General features: G+C 34.5%; 1 protein-coding gene across 1 annotated transcript; it reads right to left on the bottom strand.

The window, feature by feature from the left end:
• Positions 1 to 520: 520 nt before the first annotated feature.
• Positions 521 to 23968, bottom strand: LOC120338696 (complement receptor type 1-like). The gene is made up of 29 exons (XM_039406611.2): positions 23859 to 23968; positions 22663 to 22748; positions 20659 to 20742; positions 19223 to 19361; positions 16915 to 17028; positions 15322 to 15408; positions 13459 to 13732; positions 12963 to 13138; positions 12492 to 12735; positions 11787 to 11962; positions 11212 to 11455; positions 10951 to 11123; positions 10634 to 10874; positions 10326 to 10498; positions 9792 to 10020; positions 9543 to 9715; positions 8894 to 9131; positions 8238 to 8410; positions 7824 to 8061; positions 7361 to 7533; positions 7050 to 7284; positions 6283 to 6455; positions 5165 to 5399; positions 4653 to 4828; positions 3850 to 4093; positions 3435 to 3607; positions 3018 to 3261; positions 1557 to 1739; positions 521 to 669 (listed from the first exon to the last, which is right to left on the bottom strand). Coding segments are annotated over exons 1-29 (5163 nt in total). The 5' UTR covers positions 23923 to 23968; the 3' UTR covers positions 521 to 668.
• Positions 23969 to 24387: the final 419 nt, after the last annotated feature.

Genomic DNA, 24387 nt, shown 5'->3' with positions numbered 1-24387 from the left:
TTAATAAAGTGGTACAATATATTGGCTGTGATGTTCTCGTGTCAGTATAAAAATATGTAAAAATTACTTGTATATTGCAGTTATTTGAGCATATTATCATTCTCTTTTCGTGCCGGTTCAACTAAGAAAAAGCATTTTGGTATAAAGAAAATAATGCATTTGCATAATAGAATATGCTCGCCCAAAGAAGCGTTATAAATTATGTCCACAGGACATTTGTCTAACATATTTATAGTAACACAAATTGATATTTCACCTGAAATTAGACATGTGACAACTTGACATGACATCTCAAATGACCTCAAATGACTCCTGGCATATTGCTACAGAGCGGAAATTATCTAAGCATATTAACAAAACACTGATGAGAAAGTATAAAACACTGAGAAGATAAAATAATCATTTTTGAAGGTTTCAAATATCGCATTCAATTTATTCCAATGGAACAGCTAAGTAATAATTCGCAATGACGTAATAGATAAAATCCAACTGATTAATGTATATAGGATGTCTAATAATAATGTTGCCGGAATATTTAAATAATAACAGAAGACGTCAAAAGAGTTTCTATAATGAAATCCAGTTTCATTTCCTTCGTGAACCTTTTTTCAGTCAACAAAGTAGTGTCTGATTTTTACTCCTGGTTTATTATATCCTGTTAACTGACACCTGTACACAAATTATAAAACACAGTAAATACAAGGATAGTAGACAATTTTTAGTAGAGTAACACGACTGTTTCCTTTATCATAGTCTCAAACTATGGGTCTGTGCGTTTTGTGAAACTCGCCAATAAATAATAATTACTCTCGAAAAGAGCGGTCGCACGTATTCACACTTGTTGGTCACGAAGTGAACTTGGATGGTTTTATTATTATGTACTTGTTGTAGTCGTGAAAAAAATCGCTGTTCTCTTCAACTACTGGACCAATTGCTTTGATATTTTAGGGGGCTAAAGATTGTTGTCTCTGGTAGGCTATTTTATTTATTTTGAGAATTTCTCCAGATTTTATGGCAGCAGTTCCCAAAAGGGACGATTTGCTAAGTGCGCCATGGAAATTAAAACAATTGTGTCCATCATAACCAATATATGATTGAATATTTTAAAAGTATTTCAAAGGAGAATCAGGCAGAGTTGAGAAAGAAGAGTTTACCTTGTGTGTTTATTCGTTAGGCCTACATGTATACAAACTTTAAAAGGCATGGAGTACATATGTATCGACGATCACAAAATTGAGTTTTATTTATAATCGCATTTATTTTATTCGTATAAGTCGCTGCTCTATGGGATTCGTTTTTCAAGTTTTGTGTGATGACGTCATCACGTTGCGCTCCGTATGACGGTTCAGTGATCTGGTGTTCAGACGTTGGTAAATTCATTTTTTAATATTACTTCGTTTTGGCCTTGGTGTCCATGTATTTGAGCATTACTCTCTTGATATTCATTTCTTGATATAGTGTTCACCAATCTTCATGGCCAATTGAAATAATTTCGCTGTGAATCTAGGTTATCGAATTATGGAAAAAATTAAATGGAAAAGAGACTTTGCACTTACTATCGCCTACATCTCAAGCCCCAGTGTCTTTCGTCCCACTTTCCGCTGAATGGACTGTTTTCGTCATCTATACATGTAAGCCTTGGTGGCCCAGACAGTTTAAATGGTGGGTCACATGAAACATCACACACTGAGCTGTATTTGAATTTGTCGGTGCAAGAAACAGTCATGTTTCTCTTTGGTCTAAATAAGAAATTCTGGAATTTATTTTAATTCGTTATAAAACGAAGCTCACTAAATTGCAATAAAATTAAATTTTTTGAGGTTATTTTAATCGTACCCGCGTTTTCATAACTTGAAATACTTATATTTGAAGAATTAGTTTCGCCACAAATATTTATTATTTTTAAAGAAACATTTATTAAGTATATATTACCGAAACTGTGAAGATTTCCTAATTGCTGTAGGTTTGCCTAAAAATTCACTTTCTTACATGCAACCATTTGAATATTTGGCACGTATTTCTCGTAAAATGTTTAAGTTACAATGAACAAAAAAATATATTGAAATTTCCCAGTGTAGTTCGTGCAAAATTTAAAATGCGGTACTTCGTTTGTGTTTCAATGCGCATAATAAAAACAACGATCAAAAATCGAAAATCAAAATAATTGTTTTGCCATTCGTGCCTTCTACGTCATGGTTTTGATATTTCGTTCTTGTTTTCAGATAGGAAGTTTGTACTACTGTTCTAATGAAGTGATCTGTCGCATGTAGTATACTTATAATGTTTTGAACCAAAGTGACCTTGTTATAATATTCTGATACGTCGCAGTGTTAATTTTATATACACTTGTACAGAAAAGTTCTGACATTCACCGGAAGTAAGAAATTTGAAATTCGAGTGATTTATTCTAATTTAACCTACAGTACGAAAGCCAACTTCAATTTGTAGTCGAAAGGATACTTTGAAATACATTTAACGCGTTTTTAACTTGATGTCATCAATTTTTCATTCTGTAGTAGGAATTTACCAAACGTCGGTTATTTTTATTAAACGTATTGTTAATTACCTCTTTTCAATCACGGTAATTTAACATGACATGGCAGTTTCGGCTTGAAGGCCATTTGTCTATTTGTGATTGATCAAAGATTCGGGTGAAAATGTACTATATTTGTTTAGTGGCATTGGAACATCCATATTTTAATGACAATACACTTCCGTTGCATGGACAGAAGTTTGATATATATCCATAGCCATATGTTATATGAGATGTTATGGGATTCAGCCGGTTCGCACCGGTTCTATAGAACCGTCTTACGGAATTTTATGAGATCAGCGAACCGGTTAGAATTACTGAAAAAAAAACATGACTTTTTGTAACAGAACCGGCTGAAAAGTATGATCTTTGTGATGAAACCGGCTGACAAAAAATTTGAATCTCACCACTGGTTATATCCCCCAAAAAGAAGGAAAATTACCCACGCATGCTAAATTTCATCAAGTAAAAAGTAGATTGTCACCTTATAGCTAAGCAAAATTTGCTGTTGCATATTGGAAGGTTAGCTGACCAGGCCATTCCGTCTCCAATGCCCCGACCACATCTTGTTTGAGTCTTTGCGGTTTCCACTATGGTTCTTCCATCACCCTTTGTTATAAAATATCCCTTGTTGCAAGAAAAAGTACAAATGCTTCTGTATTTCCACCCCTCGGTACATTGGTAATTTGTTGTGTTCGAATTGCTTATCAATCTAGCACAAGATTTTGCTGAAAATGAAAATCAAATAAATAATTAACAATGAAGAAATATAATGCATTATGCCAATACTTTATCCACGATTTGTTATATATTTCCCCGTTATACCATCATATCAACTCAATTCCACCGACTGAACCAGGTATGTACTCAATTGGGGAGGGTGCATGTGTAAAACACTTACGTTCGCATGACGGTGGGTCTTTGCCCCACACTCCTGTTGGTATATTCTGTCCGTCGTCTTTACAAGAAGTAGTACTTAATCCTATAAGTTTGAATCCGGGTTGACATTCAAAAATACATTTTGATCCAAATGTTAAACCATCCTTGCATATCACTTTGCCGTCGAGCGGTGGTCTACAGAAATTAAAAATGACATTAAATCACAAAGACATAGCATCAGCAGTATTATACGAAGTAATATTTTGCAATAATAGTGAAGATGTATTTCATAATATATACAGTGAAAACATTACGTATGATTCAGTCTTACTAAATTGCTTTCAAATACAATGTTGCCATGAAATTCAATCCAGTGACTCATTTATAACAAATTACTTCAGGTATTTATCGATGTAATGATTCACATAAACATTTACGTCAAAGGTAGACATTTCTTTTTTATGCATTTTGGTTCATCGTGATCCCATGTAACATCTCTCTTGTTGCTCGGGTCAACATCACATATAGCAGATGCGTTATCTATCAGATCAATGCCGTTTTTAGCAGTCATGTAGTAACCCTCTACACATGTGATTTTACAAACGCTTCCGTATTTTATTCCAAAATTGCACTCAACATCTTGCGTCTTTACATCGTATGGAAGTTTTTTACACGAGCGTGCTGCAATAAATAAAGCTTTTGTTAATAATCAAAACTATCTCATGTATAAATTGCACAAAAATTTGAAAATACTGTAGTCAACTCTGATGTAAACTATAATTTTGCCGTCTAGGTCGAAAACCGTAATTGCGAGAATATCCTGGAAATAGGATCAGAAGAGTATAAAACTATTATATGCAATTCACAAATTGTACTAGGTCTTAAACAACACACCAATAATATGTAACAATCATAAGGTTTTTTTGTAACGTGAGACGCCTAAACACGCCAGATGTCGAAATACCGGTACAAGCGAATATTTTAAACATACCATTTACAGTATTCGGTTACATTTCACAGACATTTTACGTTAGCACGGTGAAGTTTAGATTAAAATGATCTGCGGTCTGGTCTGCGTTATATATAAAGAAACTAGGCGCCATATATCGTCGACAACATACAAAAAAAATGATTCGTGAGAAGTTCAACTACAAGACGCAGATGTGAGGGTATAACCCACAAGCCCATATATATAACTATATTTTTGTGGAATCACGGCGATAAAGTTAAAATACATTACGTTCACAAACTGGCTCTTCAGTGGCGTCCCATATCCCCATTGGTCCAGAAGTGCCATCATCCTCACAAGTGAAAGTCTGTATGCCGATCAACAGATAACCACGTGTACAAGAGAATATGCATTTTGTGTCGTAATCAAGCTCATCACTGCAATCGTACGTGCCGTTTCCTGGAAATCTGGAATATAGGTAATTTCATGTTTTAATGTAAGGTGATCACAGACACACAAGAACACACTCCTAATCCTTCTGTAATACTGTGATCAGGTTTGTCAAGTACAATTAGATTTGTGCTAACATAACGTAAAGGAAAAGAGTGGTATAATGGTATTGTAAAAATCTGCGAGTGGGAATTGTAGTTGATATCGCCGGTGATCGGTCCCTCTTCTGTACTCAAAGTAATATAATGTTTCAAAACAATGTGTATTGAAACATTGTATTTTTTCTTACAATGTCCAAGGGGAGATAAAAGGCTGCAAGTGCACAACAATCGCATATTATATTTCTTACTTACTTCAGGGGTAAACACGTTTTGATTTTACATGGTGGCGGAGTACCAACCCATGTAATGGCTGTTCCCTCAAGATCACATTGGGCTGTTGTGGTTTCTCTCACAAGGGTTCCAGGTGCTGCAGGCACATAAAACCCTTCGTTGCACGTAAAGGTGCACATACTGCCATACTTGTAAAAATTTGAACATGTTTCTACGATAGCGCGTCGTTCTATTTCCCAGTCTGGACACGACCGCACTGTAAAAAGTGGATATAATTAACAAAACGTACGTTCATCATTCAAATAAAGTTCATTTTGATGTTTTTATTTATATGTTTCAAGACATAAAACAAAAGAATTGGAGATAACTTATCATTTATCTTAATCACTGATAAGTTATTAGGGGTATTTTACTATTAGAATCTTAAAACATTATATTGTCTCAATAGTCCAGGTAATATATCATGAAAATAAAAACACTCTCGTCTGATAAAAAGTCTAGTACGTGACATAATGTTATGCTTTTTTAATCCATCAAGTTACTGAATTCATATTATGACCCCTTCGATTGATTTTTGTCACGGTCATAACGTAATTGAAAACGTTATTAGTTAAGTTATATCGACGTGTCTGCTACATTTCCACCTAGATGGTTATTTATAGAAGCAAAGCGTCTGGTCATTAAAACATTACAGTATTTAGTAAAGAATAGGCGAGACTTCAGATATTCTAGATTGTCGGGCGTCCATACTCCTAATTCTAACTGATTAATAGTGTTATGACACGGTCAATATTCAAACCAATGCGCACTTTTATTTATATATATTTAATTAAAATACATGGTACTGGTCTTGCGATGTCTTCGTGCCATTAGTGTTATTATGAAATGCAACTCTGAGGAGGCGACCCAGTAATTAGCGAGAACAAGTTTACATGAACATTATCCCCTCTTCGGCTGGGAAGCATATTTGTCATTTACAAAATCGTGTGACGTTTTGGATGACCTTACAAATGTATAGTATGTACTACTCCACTGACAATGTTCTTCCTGAGTACGTAGGCGTCGTTTTCAAAATTGCAATCTCTCTTCTACGGAACGTATTAGCCCTCGACCTATCCGTGAAAATTTCAGTTACTCACGTTCACATTGTGGAAAGTCCGCACTCCATATGCCTTGTGGTACATTTCTGTCGTCAGCGTCACATGTTAGTATCTCGCTGCCTTTCAATTCTCTAACTATAGAGCACGAAAACATACAATCAGATCCAAAGATATTTTTGTTTGTACAATCCACATTTCCATCAATTGGTTTTCTGTAAAAACACAACGACAGTCCGAATTACAAACTGAGGATAATCGGAAACGTTATTTACGATTCATACAAACTATTATGTTATATATATACCACATTCATCCTTTAGGAGTATAGAGCTGTAGAGCTCACTCCGGCCTTTCTAAAAACAGCTTCGAATTAAGCTCACCGCAGCACACAATAAATTCAGTACGATTTATCAAACCAGAGATACCTTAGTCCTTCACGAAAAGTATATTTCCGAGGTTAGACATTTGGAATTTGGCGTTTACAATCACACAATCCCATCACCGTGATAACAAAGTGATCAGCGCATTTTCGCTGTGTGTTTTGATTAAAATGGTATGCTAGCTAGAGAGCCTTTCACTCAATTATAAACGTTTGTAAGGTGTTGGCCAATAACGAATAACATCGTGAAATAGTGAATGGTAACCGCGAGGTCACTTGAGAGATATAGTGAAGACTAATCACTTTGCTGATACAATTTTTGGTAATAGTTGTTGGAATAGTGCATATAATTTTCAAGTGCTGTCACTTCCTTTGTTTGTTCAATAATTTTTGGTTAAAACGGAATACATAAAAATAATGTCATTACCTTGCTTTGACACATTGCTTCAGCACGCATTTTGGAGCCTTTTTAGTCCAATACATTCTATCCGATCTGACATCACACTGTGTGGAGGCTTCATCTACGACTTGCTTACCGTTAGGCGTCGTCATATAATGACCATGGAAGCAGCTAAAGCTGCAAACGCTTCTATACATATTATCAGCCGTGCAATTAACCTTGGTGTTAGATTCCTCATACTGCAAAGCGGGACAAGGTCTTGCTGCAATGACAAAAGTGTTGCTTAGAGCCTACAGGTGTTAACGAGCTTAAATCTTAGTTCAAATGAGAAAACTTACGCTGACATATTGGTTGTTCAGAACTCCAATCTCCATACTGATCATATCTATTAGGATCTAGACATGTGGTCTTACGCTGACCAATCAGTTCAAACCCAGGTAAGCATTCAAATGTGCATACTGATTTGTAAATATCTCCATTTGTGCACCGTATTCTTCCATCTGCAAAATCACTGAACACAAAAAAAAAATACTTTTCTTGATTGCTCTGCTTGGTTTTTTATGATCATTCTTCAGCATGAATCGAAACTTCTTGAATGTTTTTTAAAATGTACAGACACAATATCTCTTTTTATGTTTGAAAGGCGCAAGTACCGTAAAATTAATTATGAATATTACTGGAAACTTTGAATAGCAAGTTCAAACCCTCGGACTGGCGCATCAATACTTACACAAATCATAAATAGTAAAAAAATCATTGCCCCTTCTAGAATTACAAAAGCCGGGTTGAATGAATACAAACCTGTGAGTTTCACAAGATTTTACTTGGCATTTCGGTGGTTTTCGAGACCAAACCATGTCATCATTTTCAAGAACTGTGCAAGTTGCGTTCGCCCGTGCCAAAAAGTCGTCGCTATCCTCTCCAATTGTATAATATCCGACGTTACAAGAGAATTCACAAATACTTTTAAATTTTTGTCCTTGTGTGCATGCCATCGTGAGGATATCAAGATCATATGATATGCGTCCGCAAGATCGTGCTGACATGCAAATTTAAAAAAGAGTCGAATCGTTTGATTTACAAAAAATATTATTTTTAATTAACATAGGATTTTCATAACTTCACGAACCGTAAAGAATATAGATTCTAACATGCTAACTGTATGTTAATTAGTGAAATTTTCAATGAAATGAAAATCAACATTGAACAGCTTACGTTCACAGCGCGGAGTCGGGTTATTCCACGGTCCAACAGGCTGATTTCCTTTACTTTCCTGACATGTTGTAGATTTACTTCCTCGCAAGTTGTACCCCTGCTCGCAGAAAAACGTACAGATTGACGTAAAGTTGTTTCCACCAGTACAAGTGCTACCACCATTTTCAGGATTCCTGTCAAAAACAGAATATGTAACATTATTGTGTTAATTTGGAACAGGTCGTATAAAATACCTGTGCCTGAGAATGTATATATCTCTTGTACAATGAAGATTTAACATCAGCCGAATTAAAATATTTATCACTCATGCATAACCGCCTCCTTCACGCTTGTCCGTAAACATTTTCTGCAAAGCAGACCCAGTGCTCTATAGCTGCATCGATGCTGAAGCGCGAATTTCATGGTTTTACCGGTGGCGATGGGAACTGCTGCAGCGGTTGGACTCTATTTGGATTTGAAGCTTTGGGTAGATCGTATAACGGACTGCCATAAGTCACGCGGACTACCAGTACTGCCATTATTCATTGGATATTTGTGTTCATTCTGAGAATTTCCCCCCTTGTTTGTATTTCGACAGGTATATTGCTTGGTCTAGATGGGGTATTGCGCTAAAATAAAATTTGTGTCTCATTAGTTTCGAGTTATATCAAACAAACCTTAAGTCTGGGCATGTCTTCAATGTGCATAAAGGAAGGTTTGATGACCAAGTCATATCCCTACCGGATACAACACATTCCACTTGATCTCTATTGCTCTCAGTGACACCATCTTTGTTAGACATGTAATACCCTTGATCGCAGTTGTAGGTGCATATGGTTTCAAACAGGTAACCATCTGTACAAGATTCTGTCAATCTGTCTGTACTTGTCCGCTCTTGCATTTCGCATGATTTTCCTGGAAATAATAGGATGGGCTTAAATCGCTTTGTTGGTCATAATATCCTAACAAAGATGTTATGTTTATTCTAACTAAAAGAATTGTGAACGCTGATTGTGAGTATGTGGTGACATGTCGTTATTGATTTATTATTTTAGACTCGAATCAACGACATTCTGTGATTTGTATGTATATATTATATATTTTGTGGTGGGGTTGCTCAAGCGAAACCCAAAACATCTACCAGTGTATATTAGAGAGACACTCATCGTTATTACTCACTACTATTGACTGGTGCAACCATAAATATATTTTGTTAGTCATATAATGTTGTTTCATATTAATTCACGTTTGTATGTTCTCATTTGCTACGAGCAAGCTTCTTCGAAATTCAAAAATACAAAAAGCAATCCAAGATCAAATACTTACTTTCACATGTTGGCATATCAAAATCCCAAACACCAAATGGATCGTTTATTCCATTATCTTCGCACGTCACAATTCTCTCGCCTAACAAATAAAATCCCGGAGAACACATGAACATGCAAGCTGATTTAAATTCATTACGGTTATTACAACGAAGTAAACCTCTATCTGGTTCCCTGTAATATATAACATTGAATTTAGTGTGTGTTGAAACAAACAATTTTGGATGAATAAATTGCTCTTTACTTTTACCTCGCTGCAGGACACGATTTCAATTTGCACAACGGAGGAGCCTCGCTCCAAATCATTGTATTTCTCTCTATTCCACACGTTGATTTGGCAGAAGATACTATAGCCGAGTTTCTTGTCATGTAATGTCCTACCATGCATTGAAACTCGCATTTACTTTCAAATTTATAGTCGTTAGTACATAGCACGCCAATTGCCTCTAGATTGAGAACGAAATCAGGACATTTTCTTCCTGAAAAAAAATTTCTCTGTTGAAGTATTTAAAGCAGAAACTTCCTCCTTGAAAAAAAAAAATAAGTTTCTTGATGAAGTATTTGAAACGGACTTGAAATTACTGTCGACTGCTGTCACTCCTAATACAGCAAAATATCCTCGCGTCGTTTGAGCGTTGAATTCCAAAAGCATATATATATGAAATTGTAGATAAATCTTATTCTGCTAATAAAATTTTACTTTGGATTATTCCAAACGTTTGTTTTTAGGTGTAATAGTGCAAAATATAAGATGTAAAAATCTAGGAAAAATTGTTACACATACGTATGCAAGATGGAGGATCGTTGTTCCAAACCCCTTCTTTTTTATTAAAACCGTCATCAATGCACCGCAGTGTAGGTTCCGCATCAGTTTCATAGCCAGGGTCGCAACTGAATTTGCAAACTGAGTTCCATTGAGTTTCATCACTGCAACGAACTTTTCCATTTTCTGGGTCACTGAAAATCGATAAATGTTTGAAATTTTTACCGAATTACAAATGATATTCTATTATCATTTGCACAAATGAACCGTTGAAAAGAGCAATATCATTGTCACAATTACATCTATTTTGAAATATTCAAAAATCATACTTCAGTTTACTGCAGGTCTTTAGCAAACATTGTGGAGCATTGTCACTCCATTGCAATTCTTTCAGGTTGTTTAGAATACAAACTGTGTGACTGTTCCCAATAACTACGCCTCGTCTTTCTGGCGAAGGCATGTAATATCCTTCCTTGCACGTGAATGTACATATACTTTTGAATGAATCTCCCTGAGTGCAGTCCAAATTAGTCGTAGGCTGGTCATATTCGAGTGTCGGACACGGCTTCGCTGAAAATGAAATAATATATATTTACATATAATTCTGGACGTGGTGACAATTCAAAAATGAAAAGTCTTCACTTACGTCTACAACGGGGAATATCATGATTCCATTTAGGCTTTGGAATGTACGCTCCCACATCCACACAATTGATTCTTTTTCTACCTTGTACACCGTATCCTGCCAAGCACGATAATGTGCAAGCTGATCCATGATTACTGCCATCCGTACAGGTGAACATTCCATTTTTCGGTTCTCTATTGGCATAAATTTATTTGAAAATAACTATAAATATTACATGAATATATTCTGTTGACTGAGAATACATGTAATGGATATATTTACCTGAGTTCTTCACATGATTTCAAGTGACACATTGGAGCTACTTCTGTCCATACAACCGTTCGTTGTGGACTTATTATGCATTCTGTATCCAATTTTCCGGTATCTATAAGCTTCAATCCATCGGGCGTAGTCATGAAATGTCCCGCAAAACAAGAAAATGTACACGTAGTTCCATATTTGAAAGCATCGGTACAGGATACTTCAGTATTGGAAGTGTTGTATACTAGTGGATCGCAAACCTTTGCTGATTTGGAAAACAGGAGTTGGATATTGAAATATTTGAATACGAAATTTAGATAATTGCATTTCTATTTATGAGTCGTGACATAAGCCTTTGAGAACTTCCAGCGGATGCCATGTCAAGCATAATTACTTAAAGTAGTGTTTACTGTTTACCGTAACAAAGTTTATCCGGTATAATATTACACAGGGCTCTCATTTAGCGTGCTTTTGTTTCTGTGACTACTGCCGCATATGTAGATCAGATCAACTACACTTGACGTTACCTATCTAGCAACAGAAGAACTATGAATTTACTGAACAGTTTCGAATGCCTACCCTCGTTCTGTACTTACGTCTGCACCAAGGTACGTCTGCGTCCCACACACCAAATTCACTGTTTCCCAGATCTCCTTCTATGCAAGTTAGATCTTTATTACCATTTAATAAAAATGCATCCGAACAAGTAAATGTACATTTTGAGTTGTGGTTGTTTCCATTTGTACAAGATACTACACCATCGTCAATATGGCTGCAGATAAAGACAATACTGTCAAATACGTTAAGCAACATAATTGATTAAGCCAACAAATGGACTATTATGTGACTTCCCTTTGTATTTCCTATAAATGTAGTTACAAAAACATTATTTAGTTCAACTTATCTTGAAATCAAGGTACAGCACTAGTATAGATAAATGAAAAAGCGTCGTAACCGAAGGTTTCTTGTTTAAAAATTTATACATACTCAATAGTAGTTTAATTTTCTGATTATGTATATATGTTGAATAGGTTTTCAAGGTCATGCTGAATGTTCTGATAGCTCTGCACACTGGGGGCGTTGGGGGTCAGTGGTTTAAAACAATTTTATCCTGCTCTCGGCTTCTCGAAATAAATGGAACATATCGCAATGTACTTCTGCTGGTTAAATTTAATACCTCACTTGTCAAAAGAGATATCGGCCAAACGTATATGTAGATTGCACATGTAGACACGTCTTAAAAAAATTTAATCAGGTGTTTCACAGAATATTTCTTCAAAAATATACTGAAATGAACTTACGTTATTTCTGAGCAAGTTTTTATCCAACACTTTGGGTTTGGAGGTTTCCAATACATTTCATCTTTTCTTGATACCAAACACCTTGAAACGTTTCCATTTTCCGGGAGCGGTTCGAACCCGGAATTACTCGTCATGTAATGCCCTTTGGCACATTGAAATCTGCATTTACTGCTATAAAAATTCGCTTCCGAACAATTCACCGAAATTTTTTCCAGAGGTAATTCTAGCGGCGGACATTTTCGAGCTGTATGGCAGAACAAACGAAAGTAGATGTATTATACAAGTGCATTCAACTCTCCACAATTGAAAACAATCCCGTGAGTGAAGAAAAAACAGTTATTCAAGAATCATTAATATGTTCACACGGATTTGGAATATCAAGAAATTCTTTTCAAATGAATGAAGTAAGTACTGAGAAAATATAAACCACTGTACCCAAAAAGGCATCTATGTACCAAAATACACGCTCACGTTTACAAATAGGGACTGTGTCATTCCATTGTGGACCGTCTGGACTTTCTTCATCATAGTTAATGCAGGAGATAAATCGAGGTCCTACTTGTTCATAGCCAGGCAAGCAGGAGAAATCACATACTGAGTCTACCCATATCCAATCCGTGCACACAGCAGTGCTAAACTTTTCTTTTCTGTGAAGAGATGAGACGAATCGTTACAGACACAATTACAAGAGATCATATTGAGATTTCCGCATGGAAAAGAGGTATTTCATAGGCGAAATTCATAATTCAAAATCGAAATAGCAGATTTTCAATGCTGATAACAAGAGTCGAAATTTTGTACAAAATCTCGAGAAGCATTACGTTTTCTAAGCATTCTTAACAGTCCATTGAAGAATTTTTGCTATCAAAATTTGTTATAGGCCGGAGTCGAGTGTAAATTTTCTTGCCCCCATATCCCCTGGGATATACTATAAGATTGATACAATTATGAATAAAATAGTACTTACAATAAAATTGGGCATCTCTTCATTATACAACGCGGGACTTGTTTAGTCCAGACAACCGGAGTCTGTGTTCCCCTCCAACACACCGAGTTGCGAACTCCAGAAAGTATAGGTTTGTTGACATCTGCTTCTACCATGAAGTATCCACCCTTACATGTAAAAGTGCATCTACTTCTAAAATTGAACTCGTCGCTGCAACGCATGATTGTGTTCGATTTTTCATATTCCAAAGGCCGGCAATTTCCCGGTGTTGCGTGATGCTGAGCCTGATCTCGACCTTGTATAAAGAATAAAGCATATTGGTAAAGTTTCGAGATATATTGACTTTGATTTGTTTAATTGGATTTTGGGTTTAAATGGATTTTCATTCTTAACGTGGTGGAAAAAATATTTGATAGGAACGCGTTAAAAACAAAATTTTTTTCATTTTATTTATTGAAGAGAGCGACAAGTGTAAAATCTTTGAAAAGGAATCGCGAAGCATGGAAGTTTGATAACCACTGCCATGAGGCAAAAGCGTTTAGTATTCTATTTTATATTCATCATCAAGCAGTAATATGTTTTACAAATGATTTTGCTTTTGTAACTTTGACTATATTCTTTAAACCTTGTAATGTCTTTAAAACGGAGGAGATAAACGAGCGTCACGAAATGGTGTTGGTATCCGTGTGTAACTAACAATATGCGTAATATAACACTATTACATTTTCCCTAGGTTTGTGAGGGCTCAGTGCTCGAATAAGAAAATTATTTCATATTTTTTGTGGTTGGACGTTTGATACAAATTTATTTGCATATTCCTACTCATTATAAACAGAATATAAACGTGATGCCCACATAATAAGAGCAAGTATTTGTAGAGGTTCAATAATAACATGGTACGTCGAAAACGTCAGAAACGTCGCCAGAGGGTGGTTTTGACTCACATTTCGTATGATAATAGTATAAAAGTCGTCGGTCAAGTAGAAGACATTCTCTTTATATATATTATTCGTTTAACCCATTATTGTTGGTGTCAATATTGCAACAATGAAACAGTTCAAAGTTAGTCTACTTACAGCAACTAATAGTATAAACAGCTACAAACGCTGACCTTGTTATTTATTTTGAAGTTTTCATATACCTTTGCGAGCTTCCATGAAACGTTTGGAACTATGGAATTAATTATAATATTCTGTCGACGGAAGTTACTATCGACGCCGAAAGCCAGTCGAAAAGTAAAATATTGTTACTATAGCGTAAGGTCTATTTATTGGCATATATCGTCAAAATGCAGCGATTTTGCTCGTTTTCAGAAATGGCAGGTTTATCGTTGAAACGTGACTGTGAGCAAAAATAACGTTTGAGAAGGGTTTGGCTACCGCACCTAAAACATAGTTTGCTCCTCAAAGTGAAAGTGAGATCTAGCTCATGCTGACACATTGATGTGAGGTTTACCGTCTGATTTGGACAACATATGGCGGTCGACTGCAAGCTATAGTAGGCACCAGTATAAATTAACTGAAATGGTTAGCGACTGACGAAGCATTTCATATAGTTTGCTTCATCTCCGAGATTTCAGTTCGCGCACTTTTTTTTTTTATCTAAGCGATATTATAGAGTGACTGAATTCTACTCGTGATGAGAAAATAGGAAAGAAACATAGCGATTTACTAGAATGTATACATTATCGATTTTAATGGCGTAATTTGGAACGTCACGAAAAAATAGAAATGATTTTTCGAAGTTGGTTGTGAAGTTTGATTACAAACCCTATATTTTTCAAAGTTGACAACTATATTAATCCAACAAAATATGTCAGAATTGAAAAATTTATCTAATCAATCGAAAAATGATCTTGTTTATATTAAATTACAAACTGCTCACTGATGCAGATCGGTGGACGCCGAGACCAAGTATATCCATCATTACTTGGCACGCACGATATCCTCGATGGCCCTCTGAGAACGTAATCTAAAAACATAAAAATTGATAATATAACAAATAATAGAATTTGAAAGGGAAACCACTGCTATGTGGAATACACTTCTTCTTGTTTCCGTGACAAACTTAAATTGTCACAAGTCTTCTGCCAATGGCTGCCTACTGATCCCTCTGTTACGGGGCTAAATCTGTTAACCCGTAAGTTAAAAAATTAAAAATCTAATCCTGACTTTGGTTTTCATTATGTCTAAATTAAGGGCTATACGAGAGAGAAAATGCTTTTCAATAAATGTTTAAAATGGCCAATTTATGTTTTTAAAATTAAAATAGCATTACTCGGTCAGTCGAAAGTAAAAACTCGCATAACATATTATAATTTTATGTGTCAACATTAGGTCCGTAATGTCTGTAAGCAAAGGGCATATCGTAATGAGTTTTTATTTCCGCTTATGTCTTTCATTGATAAATTTAGAAGCGTATGTAATCGTATCCTGGGTGATTATCTTCATTTGCATCTGATGCGTGCGATATACAATGGTTCAGCTTATCTTTGTATACGTAAGCGATGTCTCAATTCTCTGAAAGAAGCGAATAGGAAATTTACGCTATCGCGGGTTTGTAATTTCTTTACCAATATCACCCTTATATCCAATTGTCACAGTTTGGAAAAAATAATTATATTCGGTTTATGTTACTCATGTGCAATTCAGCACTTGGAGTCAACCTTAGATTAATTCCGAATCACTTCCTATGACATGAAAAATTTGTATTTCATACCATGTTTCCCCGAAAATAGGACTGGGTCTTATTTGAATTTTCTTCCGAAAACACTAGGGCTTATTTTCAGGGGATGTCTTATATTTTCAATTCTCAAAAACAAACTTACAAAGTATACAATTACGAGATTTTCGAATATACAAAATATGAAAGCCGATATCCATTTACCTATAAATAACACGTTTTTATTCAAAATAACTGCAAAACATAAATTATCAATCATTTAGAACGTGTAGGAAATATTTTTTTGCTATCGGACAGGTAAAAAAAAAAAAATTCCGCGTTATTGTCTTATTTTTAGGCGAGGGCTCGTATTAAAATCCTTTATAAAATTCAGGCTAGGTCTTATTTTTAGAGTAGGTCTCATTTTCGGGGAAACACGGTATATATTTTCAAATTATGATTCTTAATTAATTTGTCTTCAGTTAGACTAAAAGTTTCATTCAAAGTAAAGAAATAACACATAAAACACGAATTTCGTAACCGGTTATCAAACACATAAATCAATCCACCAGTTTTAATGCCCCTCGACATGCTTATATGCAAAACAACGATTAGGTTGAGAGGTTTGAGTACAAAAAGCTATTATTGAAACCTGAACACCTGGACAATGGTGCCTCGTACATGAAAATTTCTTTGGTTATTTATACATCTTACCGCAAAAACATTACACTCAAATTCTGCGGTGTTTTATCCGCTGCGTGTTTTTACTTCTCTGTACAGCATTGGTTTACCTCAAGTTGAAGCTAAACTACTCACCGTGTCTGCTGCACCAAAACAAACATGTAGTTCCTGCAGCGTTTCCTGATTTTAATCGAACGCATCGCATAGCAACAGATCTGACATTTAGTGAACTGCATCCCGTTGTCGCACCTGTGAATTTAATTGAAATATATATATTTTAAATTCAGATGTCGGGAATTACAATCCATAATTTAACATCTTCGTAGTATGTGAAAGGAAGTGTTTGTTTAAGGCGAGCAGCAAGGGGGCAATGCTCAAATACATAGACACGAAAATCGCGCCAGTAAAGTACGCAGTGATCCCTATGGCCGAGTACAGACTTTGATGGAAAGATCAGGTCTCGTAGACTCTGGGGAATTAAAAAAAAAATACAAGTAATAGGCCCCTGGCCGCGTCAAGCATCTTCGGTACTGGGAATATTCTGAATCGATTGATCCTTTTGTTGCACAGGAAAGCTGTTTTCACAAGGACAATAACAACAATTCAGTACAAAAAAATTCATATTTTTACTTGTTGTCCAATATCAAAAATGTTATTGAATGGGACATTTTAAAAGTAATATTCTTCATTTTGAAAACTGATTAATTTGCTAATCTTTGAACCAATCACGCGGAAATTTAAATTTAAAATGGGCAATAGCAATGGGTACTATATATATATATATATAATAAGTAAGTTTTATTTACTTTGCGTATGAATTGAACGTATTAAATCGCTGTTGACAGCATTCCTGATACTTGAATCTAATTATTGTGATTATGGCTTATCTCAATATCAGAACCTTCGTTAAATGTCAAATCTATTTTGTCACAATCCAAATTTAAAAATTAGAATAAAAACCGATGTGAAACTATAGACAATTTTATCTTATTTGTTTAATACTCTAATTTTCATATTTTTTGCCTGGAAACACTAAAAACAAAAAGTACAAATAGTTTGTTTTGAGTATCGTCTACTTTGCTCAAGAGTTCATGGCGTAGCACAATATTCCTTTCAATGAAAGTGGGTACCACAAACTAGTGCTGGCGTGGGCACGCTTTTCGGTAAAGCATATAATATACCGGACAGCAAATTTCACGGACTTAGAGTCAAAATTGTTACAATCGGTGTCAGGGATCTGCAGGATTGTCTAACGCACAAATTTTTCTGTCCCATCCCACGGGGCGTTTCTCATGAAAATGCCTGCGGATTTCTATATGAGTTCGATTGACATGAACAACCCTACCGGTGTCCTACCACGATATAATAAGTACATGGAGAAAGAAGAGGAGTAAAACACATTTAGAGGGTATAGAGACAAAGGTTAGCTCTGACGTAATCGAGTTGGTATGACATGGCTATTGTTCTATGGGAAATCTAAATGTTTGCTACCCCATGGGTCGTTCCTTATGTGATTCCCATAGACAAGCCTGAGGATCGAGGTCAAAATGTTTTCAATTGGGAGTCGGAGTCGACTGCACAGCCCTGCAAATAATACAAACTATTTTTCTAACACCCATTATCTTAATATCGTATAATACGTTTGAGAAACCAACTTACAAAGTTCCTATTCTCCATGCAGTCGTGAAGTTAAAGGGAAATGATCAAAGGTGCGCCTACGCTAAATGTCAAGTATGTCGTCATAATCTACTTGATTAAATAATCTTGTCACGGATAAAATATTCCGATATTTTCTTTTCGATTTTATAATGCTATTTTTAGCCACTATTAATTGATCTGTTGCCATTTCAGTTTCCTGTAATTTGTCCACATTTTCAGTATTCACTGGGGGTTAGCTTGTGGAGAATAATAGCGACCAGTAATCGAAATTTGATGCTATATCATGTCTGTTGAATAGCCTACTGAGAGAGATTTCATATTTTTCTTAAGGTTGAGTAAAGCCTATATGACGCGTAATTACAGGGCGGAGAACAGAGTCTTTGATATAAAATAATAATAGGTAACCGGTCCAAGTTAGTTTTGTTTCTCAAAGGAGTAGCAATGTAACTGTTAATTGGTATATTCAATAAAAATTCAAATTGAACATATTTACACTTGCCGATAATCACAGCCGCAAATCTTAAACAGACGGTCTGGTATTTTCCGCATACGTTTAATCAAAAACTAGTCATTTTTCTGATTTGAAATTTTTAATTTTTTCAGTTTTGTTGAGGTTTAAAGCTAACCTCTGATTCTAATGTGTGTATGAACATACATTGTATATTGTAGTGTATACAACAACTTCAAATTCATCAAAATGGAACTAATGAATGACCCCTTTCATTTTACTTTTTTTTAAAATAAATTTTCACGATTCAAGAATCTAACTACATTTTTATCTTACTTGCTCTCCTTATTGAAGATGACCGACTTGTACCCGGTGTGGATGAAAATACTTTTGATTCAGGTGCAAGAATACCTTGGTTACAGCTATCTGACTTGCAGCATTTGCTACAAACTGCAGCTCGACCTCGTTCTCTACACTGAATTTGAGTTAAAACAACAACTATTAAAAAAATGTGACGTCATAAATAAGAAAACCCGATGACGTCATAATAATTTTAGAAGGCAACATACCATTGTCCTACGACTTTCCCTAAATATGCTGGAAAATTGTAGAATTATTGAAATTTCAGAGAGATAAATTCTATTGATTTATTCATGTTTTCCTCATTTACAAACAATGATTATTTGTTAAATTTCGAAGTTTACAAAAAATAAAATTGTATTGGTTCAAATTTGAACCTATAATGTAGAGTTGTAGACCAAATGAGTTTATAAAATCTTGTAATATCAATAAATAAATTGATTATTAAAAATTGAAATAAGAATTTATCAAAGAAATATAAAGTACCTAGTCTATGATTTTACATATCGTCACGCTAACAACCGAGTTGCGTAAGTCATTTTTGGCGATTTTGAGTTTTTTTTAAAATAAGTATTTATGTAATGCTGCGCACCTGTCGGTTACCTCAGATTTTATTTTAAGAATTCCGAAACCCATGAAAATGGAGATTTTGTATGACATGCACATTTGTGCAATTATTTCGTCATAATGAATTATCATTGTTATTCCAGGACTATTGTGACGTCACAAAGGCAAAATAACCTCGGCGAAGTATTTTCGAGTTTTTGCATCTGGGATTCTAGCTTAGCGCGTATTAATTTGAATTTATACTGCAGTTTAGGAAGACTTGTGATATTGCACTTGTGATATTCACTGTCTGAGTCCAATTCACTTTGGTTGGCTTTTATATTGGGTGCATTGCTGTTTTATTCTTTATATTTAATCTTAGTCTTATTCCGGTGGGTGTGCAGAACGTGTTATATTGATGAAATATATATTTTTAAACATAAAAAATAATGAAATTGAAACTGATTAGCTATTTTGGGGATTAGACATTGTAGATACTGAGAATTACATTCGTTTTTGAAATGTTCAGTTTTCAAGACTGGTGCATATAGTAAAGTTGCAAAATTGCGTATGTCCCCAAGTCATAGACACATTTCTGCCTAAGTCACAGTGCGCCATTATGACGTCACTTACCTGCGTCATACAAATTAACTTGAATCCGGCTACGATCAAAAAATTGAACCTTGGCAAATTATTGACTCTCAATGGCATAACAATATCATTAGGAAGTTTTTTACGTTTTTCTCAAAACTGCTAAAAATGACTTACGCAATTTGGTTATTAGCGTGACGATATGGATTCTGAATAATTAGATTAAGTTTTGTCACGTTACATCTCAAGACACTTTTGACTGTTTATCAACTTACGCTGTCAGAACAAGACCGCCTGATAGTACATCTTTTCGTTATTAGCATTCTTGTAGAAGTCCTTGTCACTTTATTTCCGCATACCTGTGCAAATTATAAGTTGTAAAATTGCAGTATAAAAATATATGGCGTGACTGATTTATAATTGCACTAAATCTCATTTCGCAGGATCACATTGGGTAGTTATTTCTTATAGGTGCGAAACGAAATCCTATTATGAAATATTAAAAAGTATTCCAGAATGATACAAGAATTTTTCAACGTTTAAATACTGAACTCGAATTCTCAATCTGATGCCTGAAAAGAATCTGCATTCGGGATTATCGAAATCCAAAACAATAACAGAACATTTACGGATAAAGCGTTAGATTTAACATCGTTGACGTCGCAGGTTACACATCTCAGGTTCAAATCCCATGCCCACCACCTCTCTTAAATTGAATAATTTCAACTTTAGTAGCATTTTTGTATTGTTAGGTATCAGTGGAAGCTTGAACATGGCCTTGTTTGTGCCGAAATGTGTAAATCGGCCTTTATAAAAACACTGGCCTCACAATAACTCATTTACGGCATTATTAATTAAATCTTGTTCCATCGCAACTAGAATTAATGCAAAGATCACTTACTGTTAATTTAATTATTTGACGATATCAATATGAGTACAAATTTATGATGCTACAAATTCTGTAGCATCAATATATTTTTTTGATTTGTTGGTTATCTATCTAAAACACTACATGTATTATGTCTACAAATGCGTCACGACAAATACCAATTACCCACTTATGTAAGTCGTATTTGTGTCGATAACAAAGCAAAATACACTTATAACGCCCGACTTTTTGTCATTTCTTGAAATGCCAGTTATTTGAAAAATAACATTATCATGCAAATGCGTATTATGCTATCAATTACGTATTTGAACGTTTTAAATTACATGTGAATAAACTACATTGTCTCAATTTGTCCCCTCTTCTATTTTATCAGATTTGTTTTCTCCCTAAATGAGTTCTGTAGCTGATTTCCCAAGATATGTCGCTAATTTGCTCAGGAATTAAACCTATTCGCATTCAAGAAACGATAAGCAAGTTTACAATGGTCATAAATCGGTCGTCAAAACAATAATTTTATTCGTATCATAAATTTGGGCATTGACATATTCATTCTCAATACTGTAAACTACATCCAGGCACATTCACCTTGTACCACTATTTTTAGGTATATATCGATCTTCGTATTGTGAAGTTTTATTTAATTCATCATGAAAGATTTTTTCAATTTGACAGTAACGACTTTTTGTCTAAGTATTGCTTATCAGATGAACGTAAATTGTAATATCAAATTTTATCAAAATTCTGTGTTAAATTCTCAGTTATTTACCACCGAAAAGAATTAAATTTGAAACACTGATATATATAATACGTTTAATACATTTTGTAATCAATCGTTTCGTTATCCACCATAAATCTGCTCCACAGATAATTGAAATTGATCTACCAAAATAATGATTCCTAATTTATGATTGCTTTGGTATCGAAATTCTGTGTTAAATTCTCAGTTATTTACCACCGAAAAGAATTAAATTTGAAACACTGATATATATAATACGTTTAATACATTTTGTAATCAATCGTTTTGTTATCCACCATAAATCTGCTCCACAGATAATTGAAATTGATCTACCAAAATAATGATTCCTAATTTATGATTGCTTTGGTTTCATTAAAAAAAAAACAGAAATTGAACGCATCCATAAACGGTCTTAGCCAATGATAGTATATTATGGGATTCTTACTAAAAAATTTGGTTTTATTAATTGCTTTCAAATATGTGACCTTCTTCAAAGGCCAATGCGCTTTTCAAGAACTCTTTCATGTTATATTTTGCCATGGGCGATGAGTATATATAAACACATAGAAGCGTGCAAGCTTGCTAACAGTTTCACTTTGCAACAACCCTTGCCAGAAATATTTTTTTGTTACTCTGACGGATATAAAAACTTACTTCATAAGGTCTACATCGCCGAACAACTCCTTTCGCGTTACAATCTTCATTTGATATTGACGACGAACATATTAAACAAGTAGTAGCTGCAGCAAATGAAAAGTTGCATAAATCGTTCATTAGGATTTGCATATGTTTGAAACCTTTCTAGAAGTTATAGTCAAAACTCAATTATTTAACCTTCAGTACTAATCTGGAATATTTTGGATACAGCCCACGACCATAAATGTCTCTAGCAGAAAGTTTCAACAATTATGTTCCAGCAGTTTTATCCCAAATTTTTCCGGTTCGATTGTTTTCTTTGTTTATTTTTTCCGAGATTGCTTTTGTGTATTTACCAATATTCTACATTTGATAAAAATGGCAAATCCTCCCTCAAAGTGGTATTCTAGTATGGTAATTCTAGAATTTAAAATATGCATAACCACAAGGAATTTAAAACCAAAACCACGCTAAACTATCCGGAGGAAGTACAGATTCCTATCTGTGGCAAAAGGTTTGTTATTGTAAAACAGTTTTGCCCGCCACATACAGTTGTACTTTAGTAATGTTATGGAGGCAAATACCTTTAATACCACGTAACTCTAAACAGGCACATTGTCATCTTAAAAAATGATCCATTTCTACTATTTGTTTTTACAACACTAACAACATATAATTAGTACAATGTGACGGCCATTATAAACACTCAAACTGTCACCTTACTTAAATGTCATTTTGAATATAAAGAGATCGCGTATAAGAAACGGGAAATGAAGTCGAAGGTCACGTGATAAGGGTCAAATTATTGACGTAATAATTCCATTAACATATTCAGGTTAATTGATATTTATTTAATTTATAGAATTGTTCAAGCATTTATTTCACCACCGTGTTTAATATTCAATGTAAGTCTTGCATTTACATACGTAATAACTGCAGTAAAAACTATAAAATTTAAAACTGTATTTAATATTCTAGCAAATTATGTAAAACATACTATAAGAAGTGTATGCTTTGCAGTCATATATATATTTCATTCTGGTTCCACTTGTATCAAATCATGAGAATCATCAAGTTTTTACATTCAAGCAAATATATACATGTTTTTTGACTGGATTTTCATTTTAATATTCGAGACCTTCTGGTAAATAACGCATTCAACATAATGACTATTTTTCTATAAACAATTAGTAGAAAAAAAAAACTTCACTTACCTATGCAATAAGGAATCACCACATACAGAATTGATATGATTTTGATCATATGTCGTTTTAACATTATTTATTATATTTATTGTACATGAGTTAGATGAGTAATGCTTTAAATAGTTATCTGTAAAGCAGAAAGCGAAACGTTAAAAAGCAAAGGATTTTAAACCTTCATATTTCCTATCCGAATGGGCAAGGTTTAAATAAACGAAAAAAGATATATATATTGACATACATTGGTGCAATGACATTGTAACATTTGATGCGTTACATAAAATAAAATATTATTATATTGATTAAATTCCTTGCATTATATATATGACCTAATATTCCGCTCAGAGGTAAACGTTTAAGGTCAAATCCTGAAACTGAGTAGAACTGCTCAGAACTATAGTATCTAACTGCTCAGAGACATGAAACTATCTGCCCTCACGAAATATTAGCTATAAATAAGGATACACAAAATTTCGCTTGTACTTTTATAACGCGAGTACGCAATTTTACGTATAATGAGGCGTCAATGACCATCGAATTA

Source organism: Styela clava, chromosome 1, assembly GCF_964204865.1.
Source record: "Styela clava chromosome 1, kaStyClav1.hap1.2, whole genome shotgun sequence".
In the NCBI taxonomy this organism is placed as follows: Eukaryota; Metazoa; Chordata; class Ascidiacea; order Stolidobranchia; family Styelidae; genus Styela; species Styela clava.
Note: the sequence above shows the minus strand (reverse complement) of the source record. Positions and strands in the feature narration are given on the sequence as shown.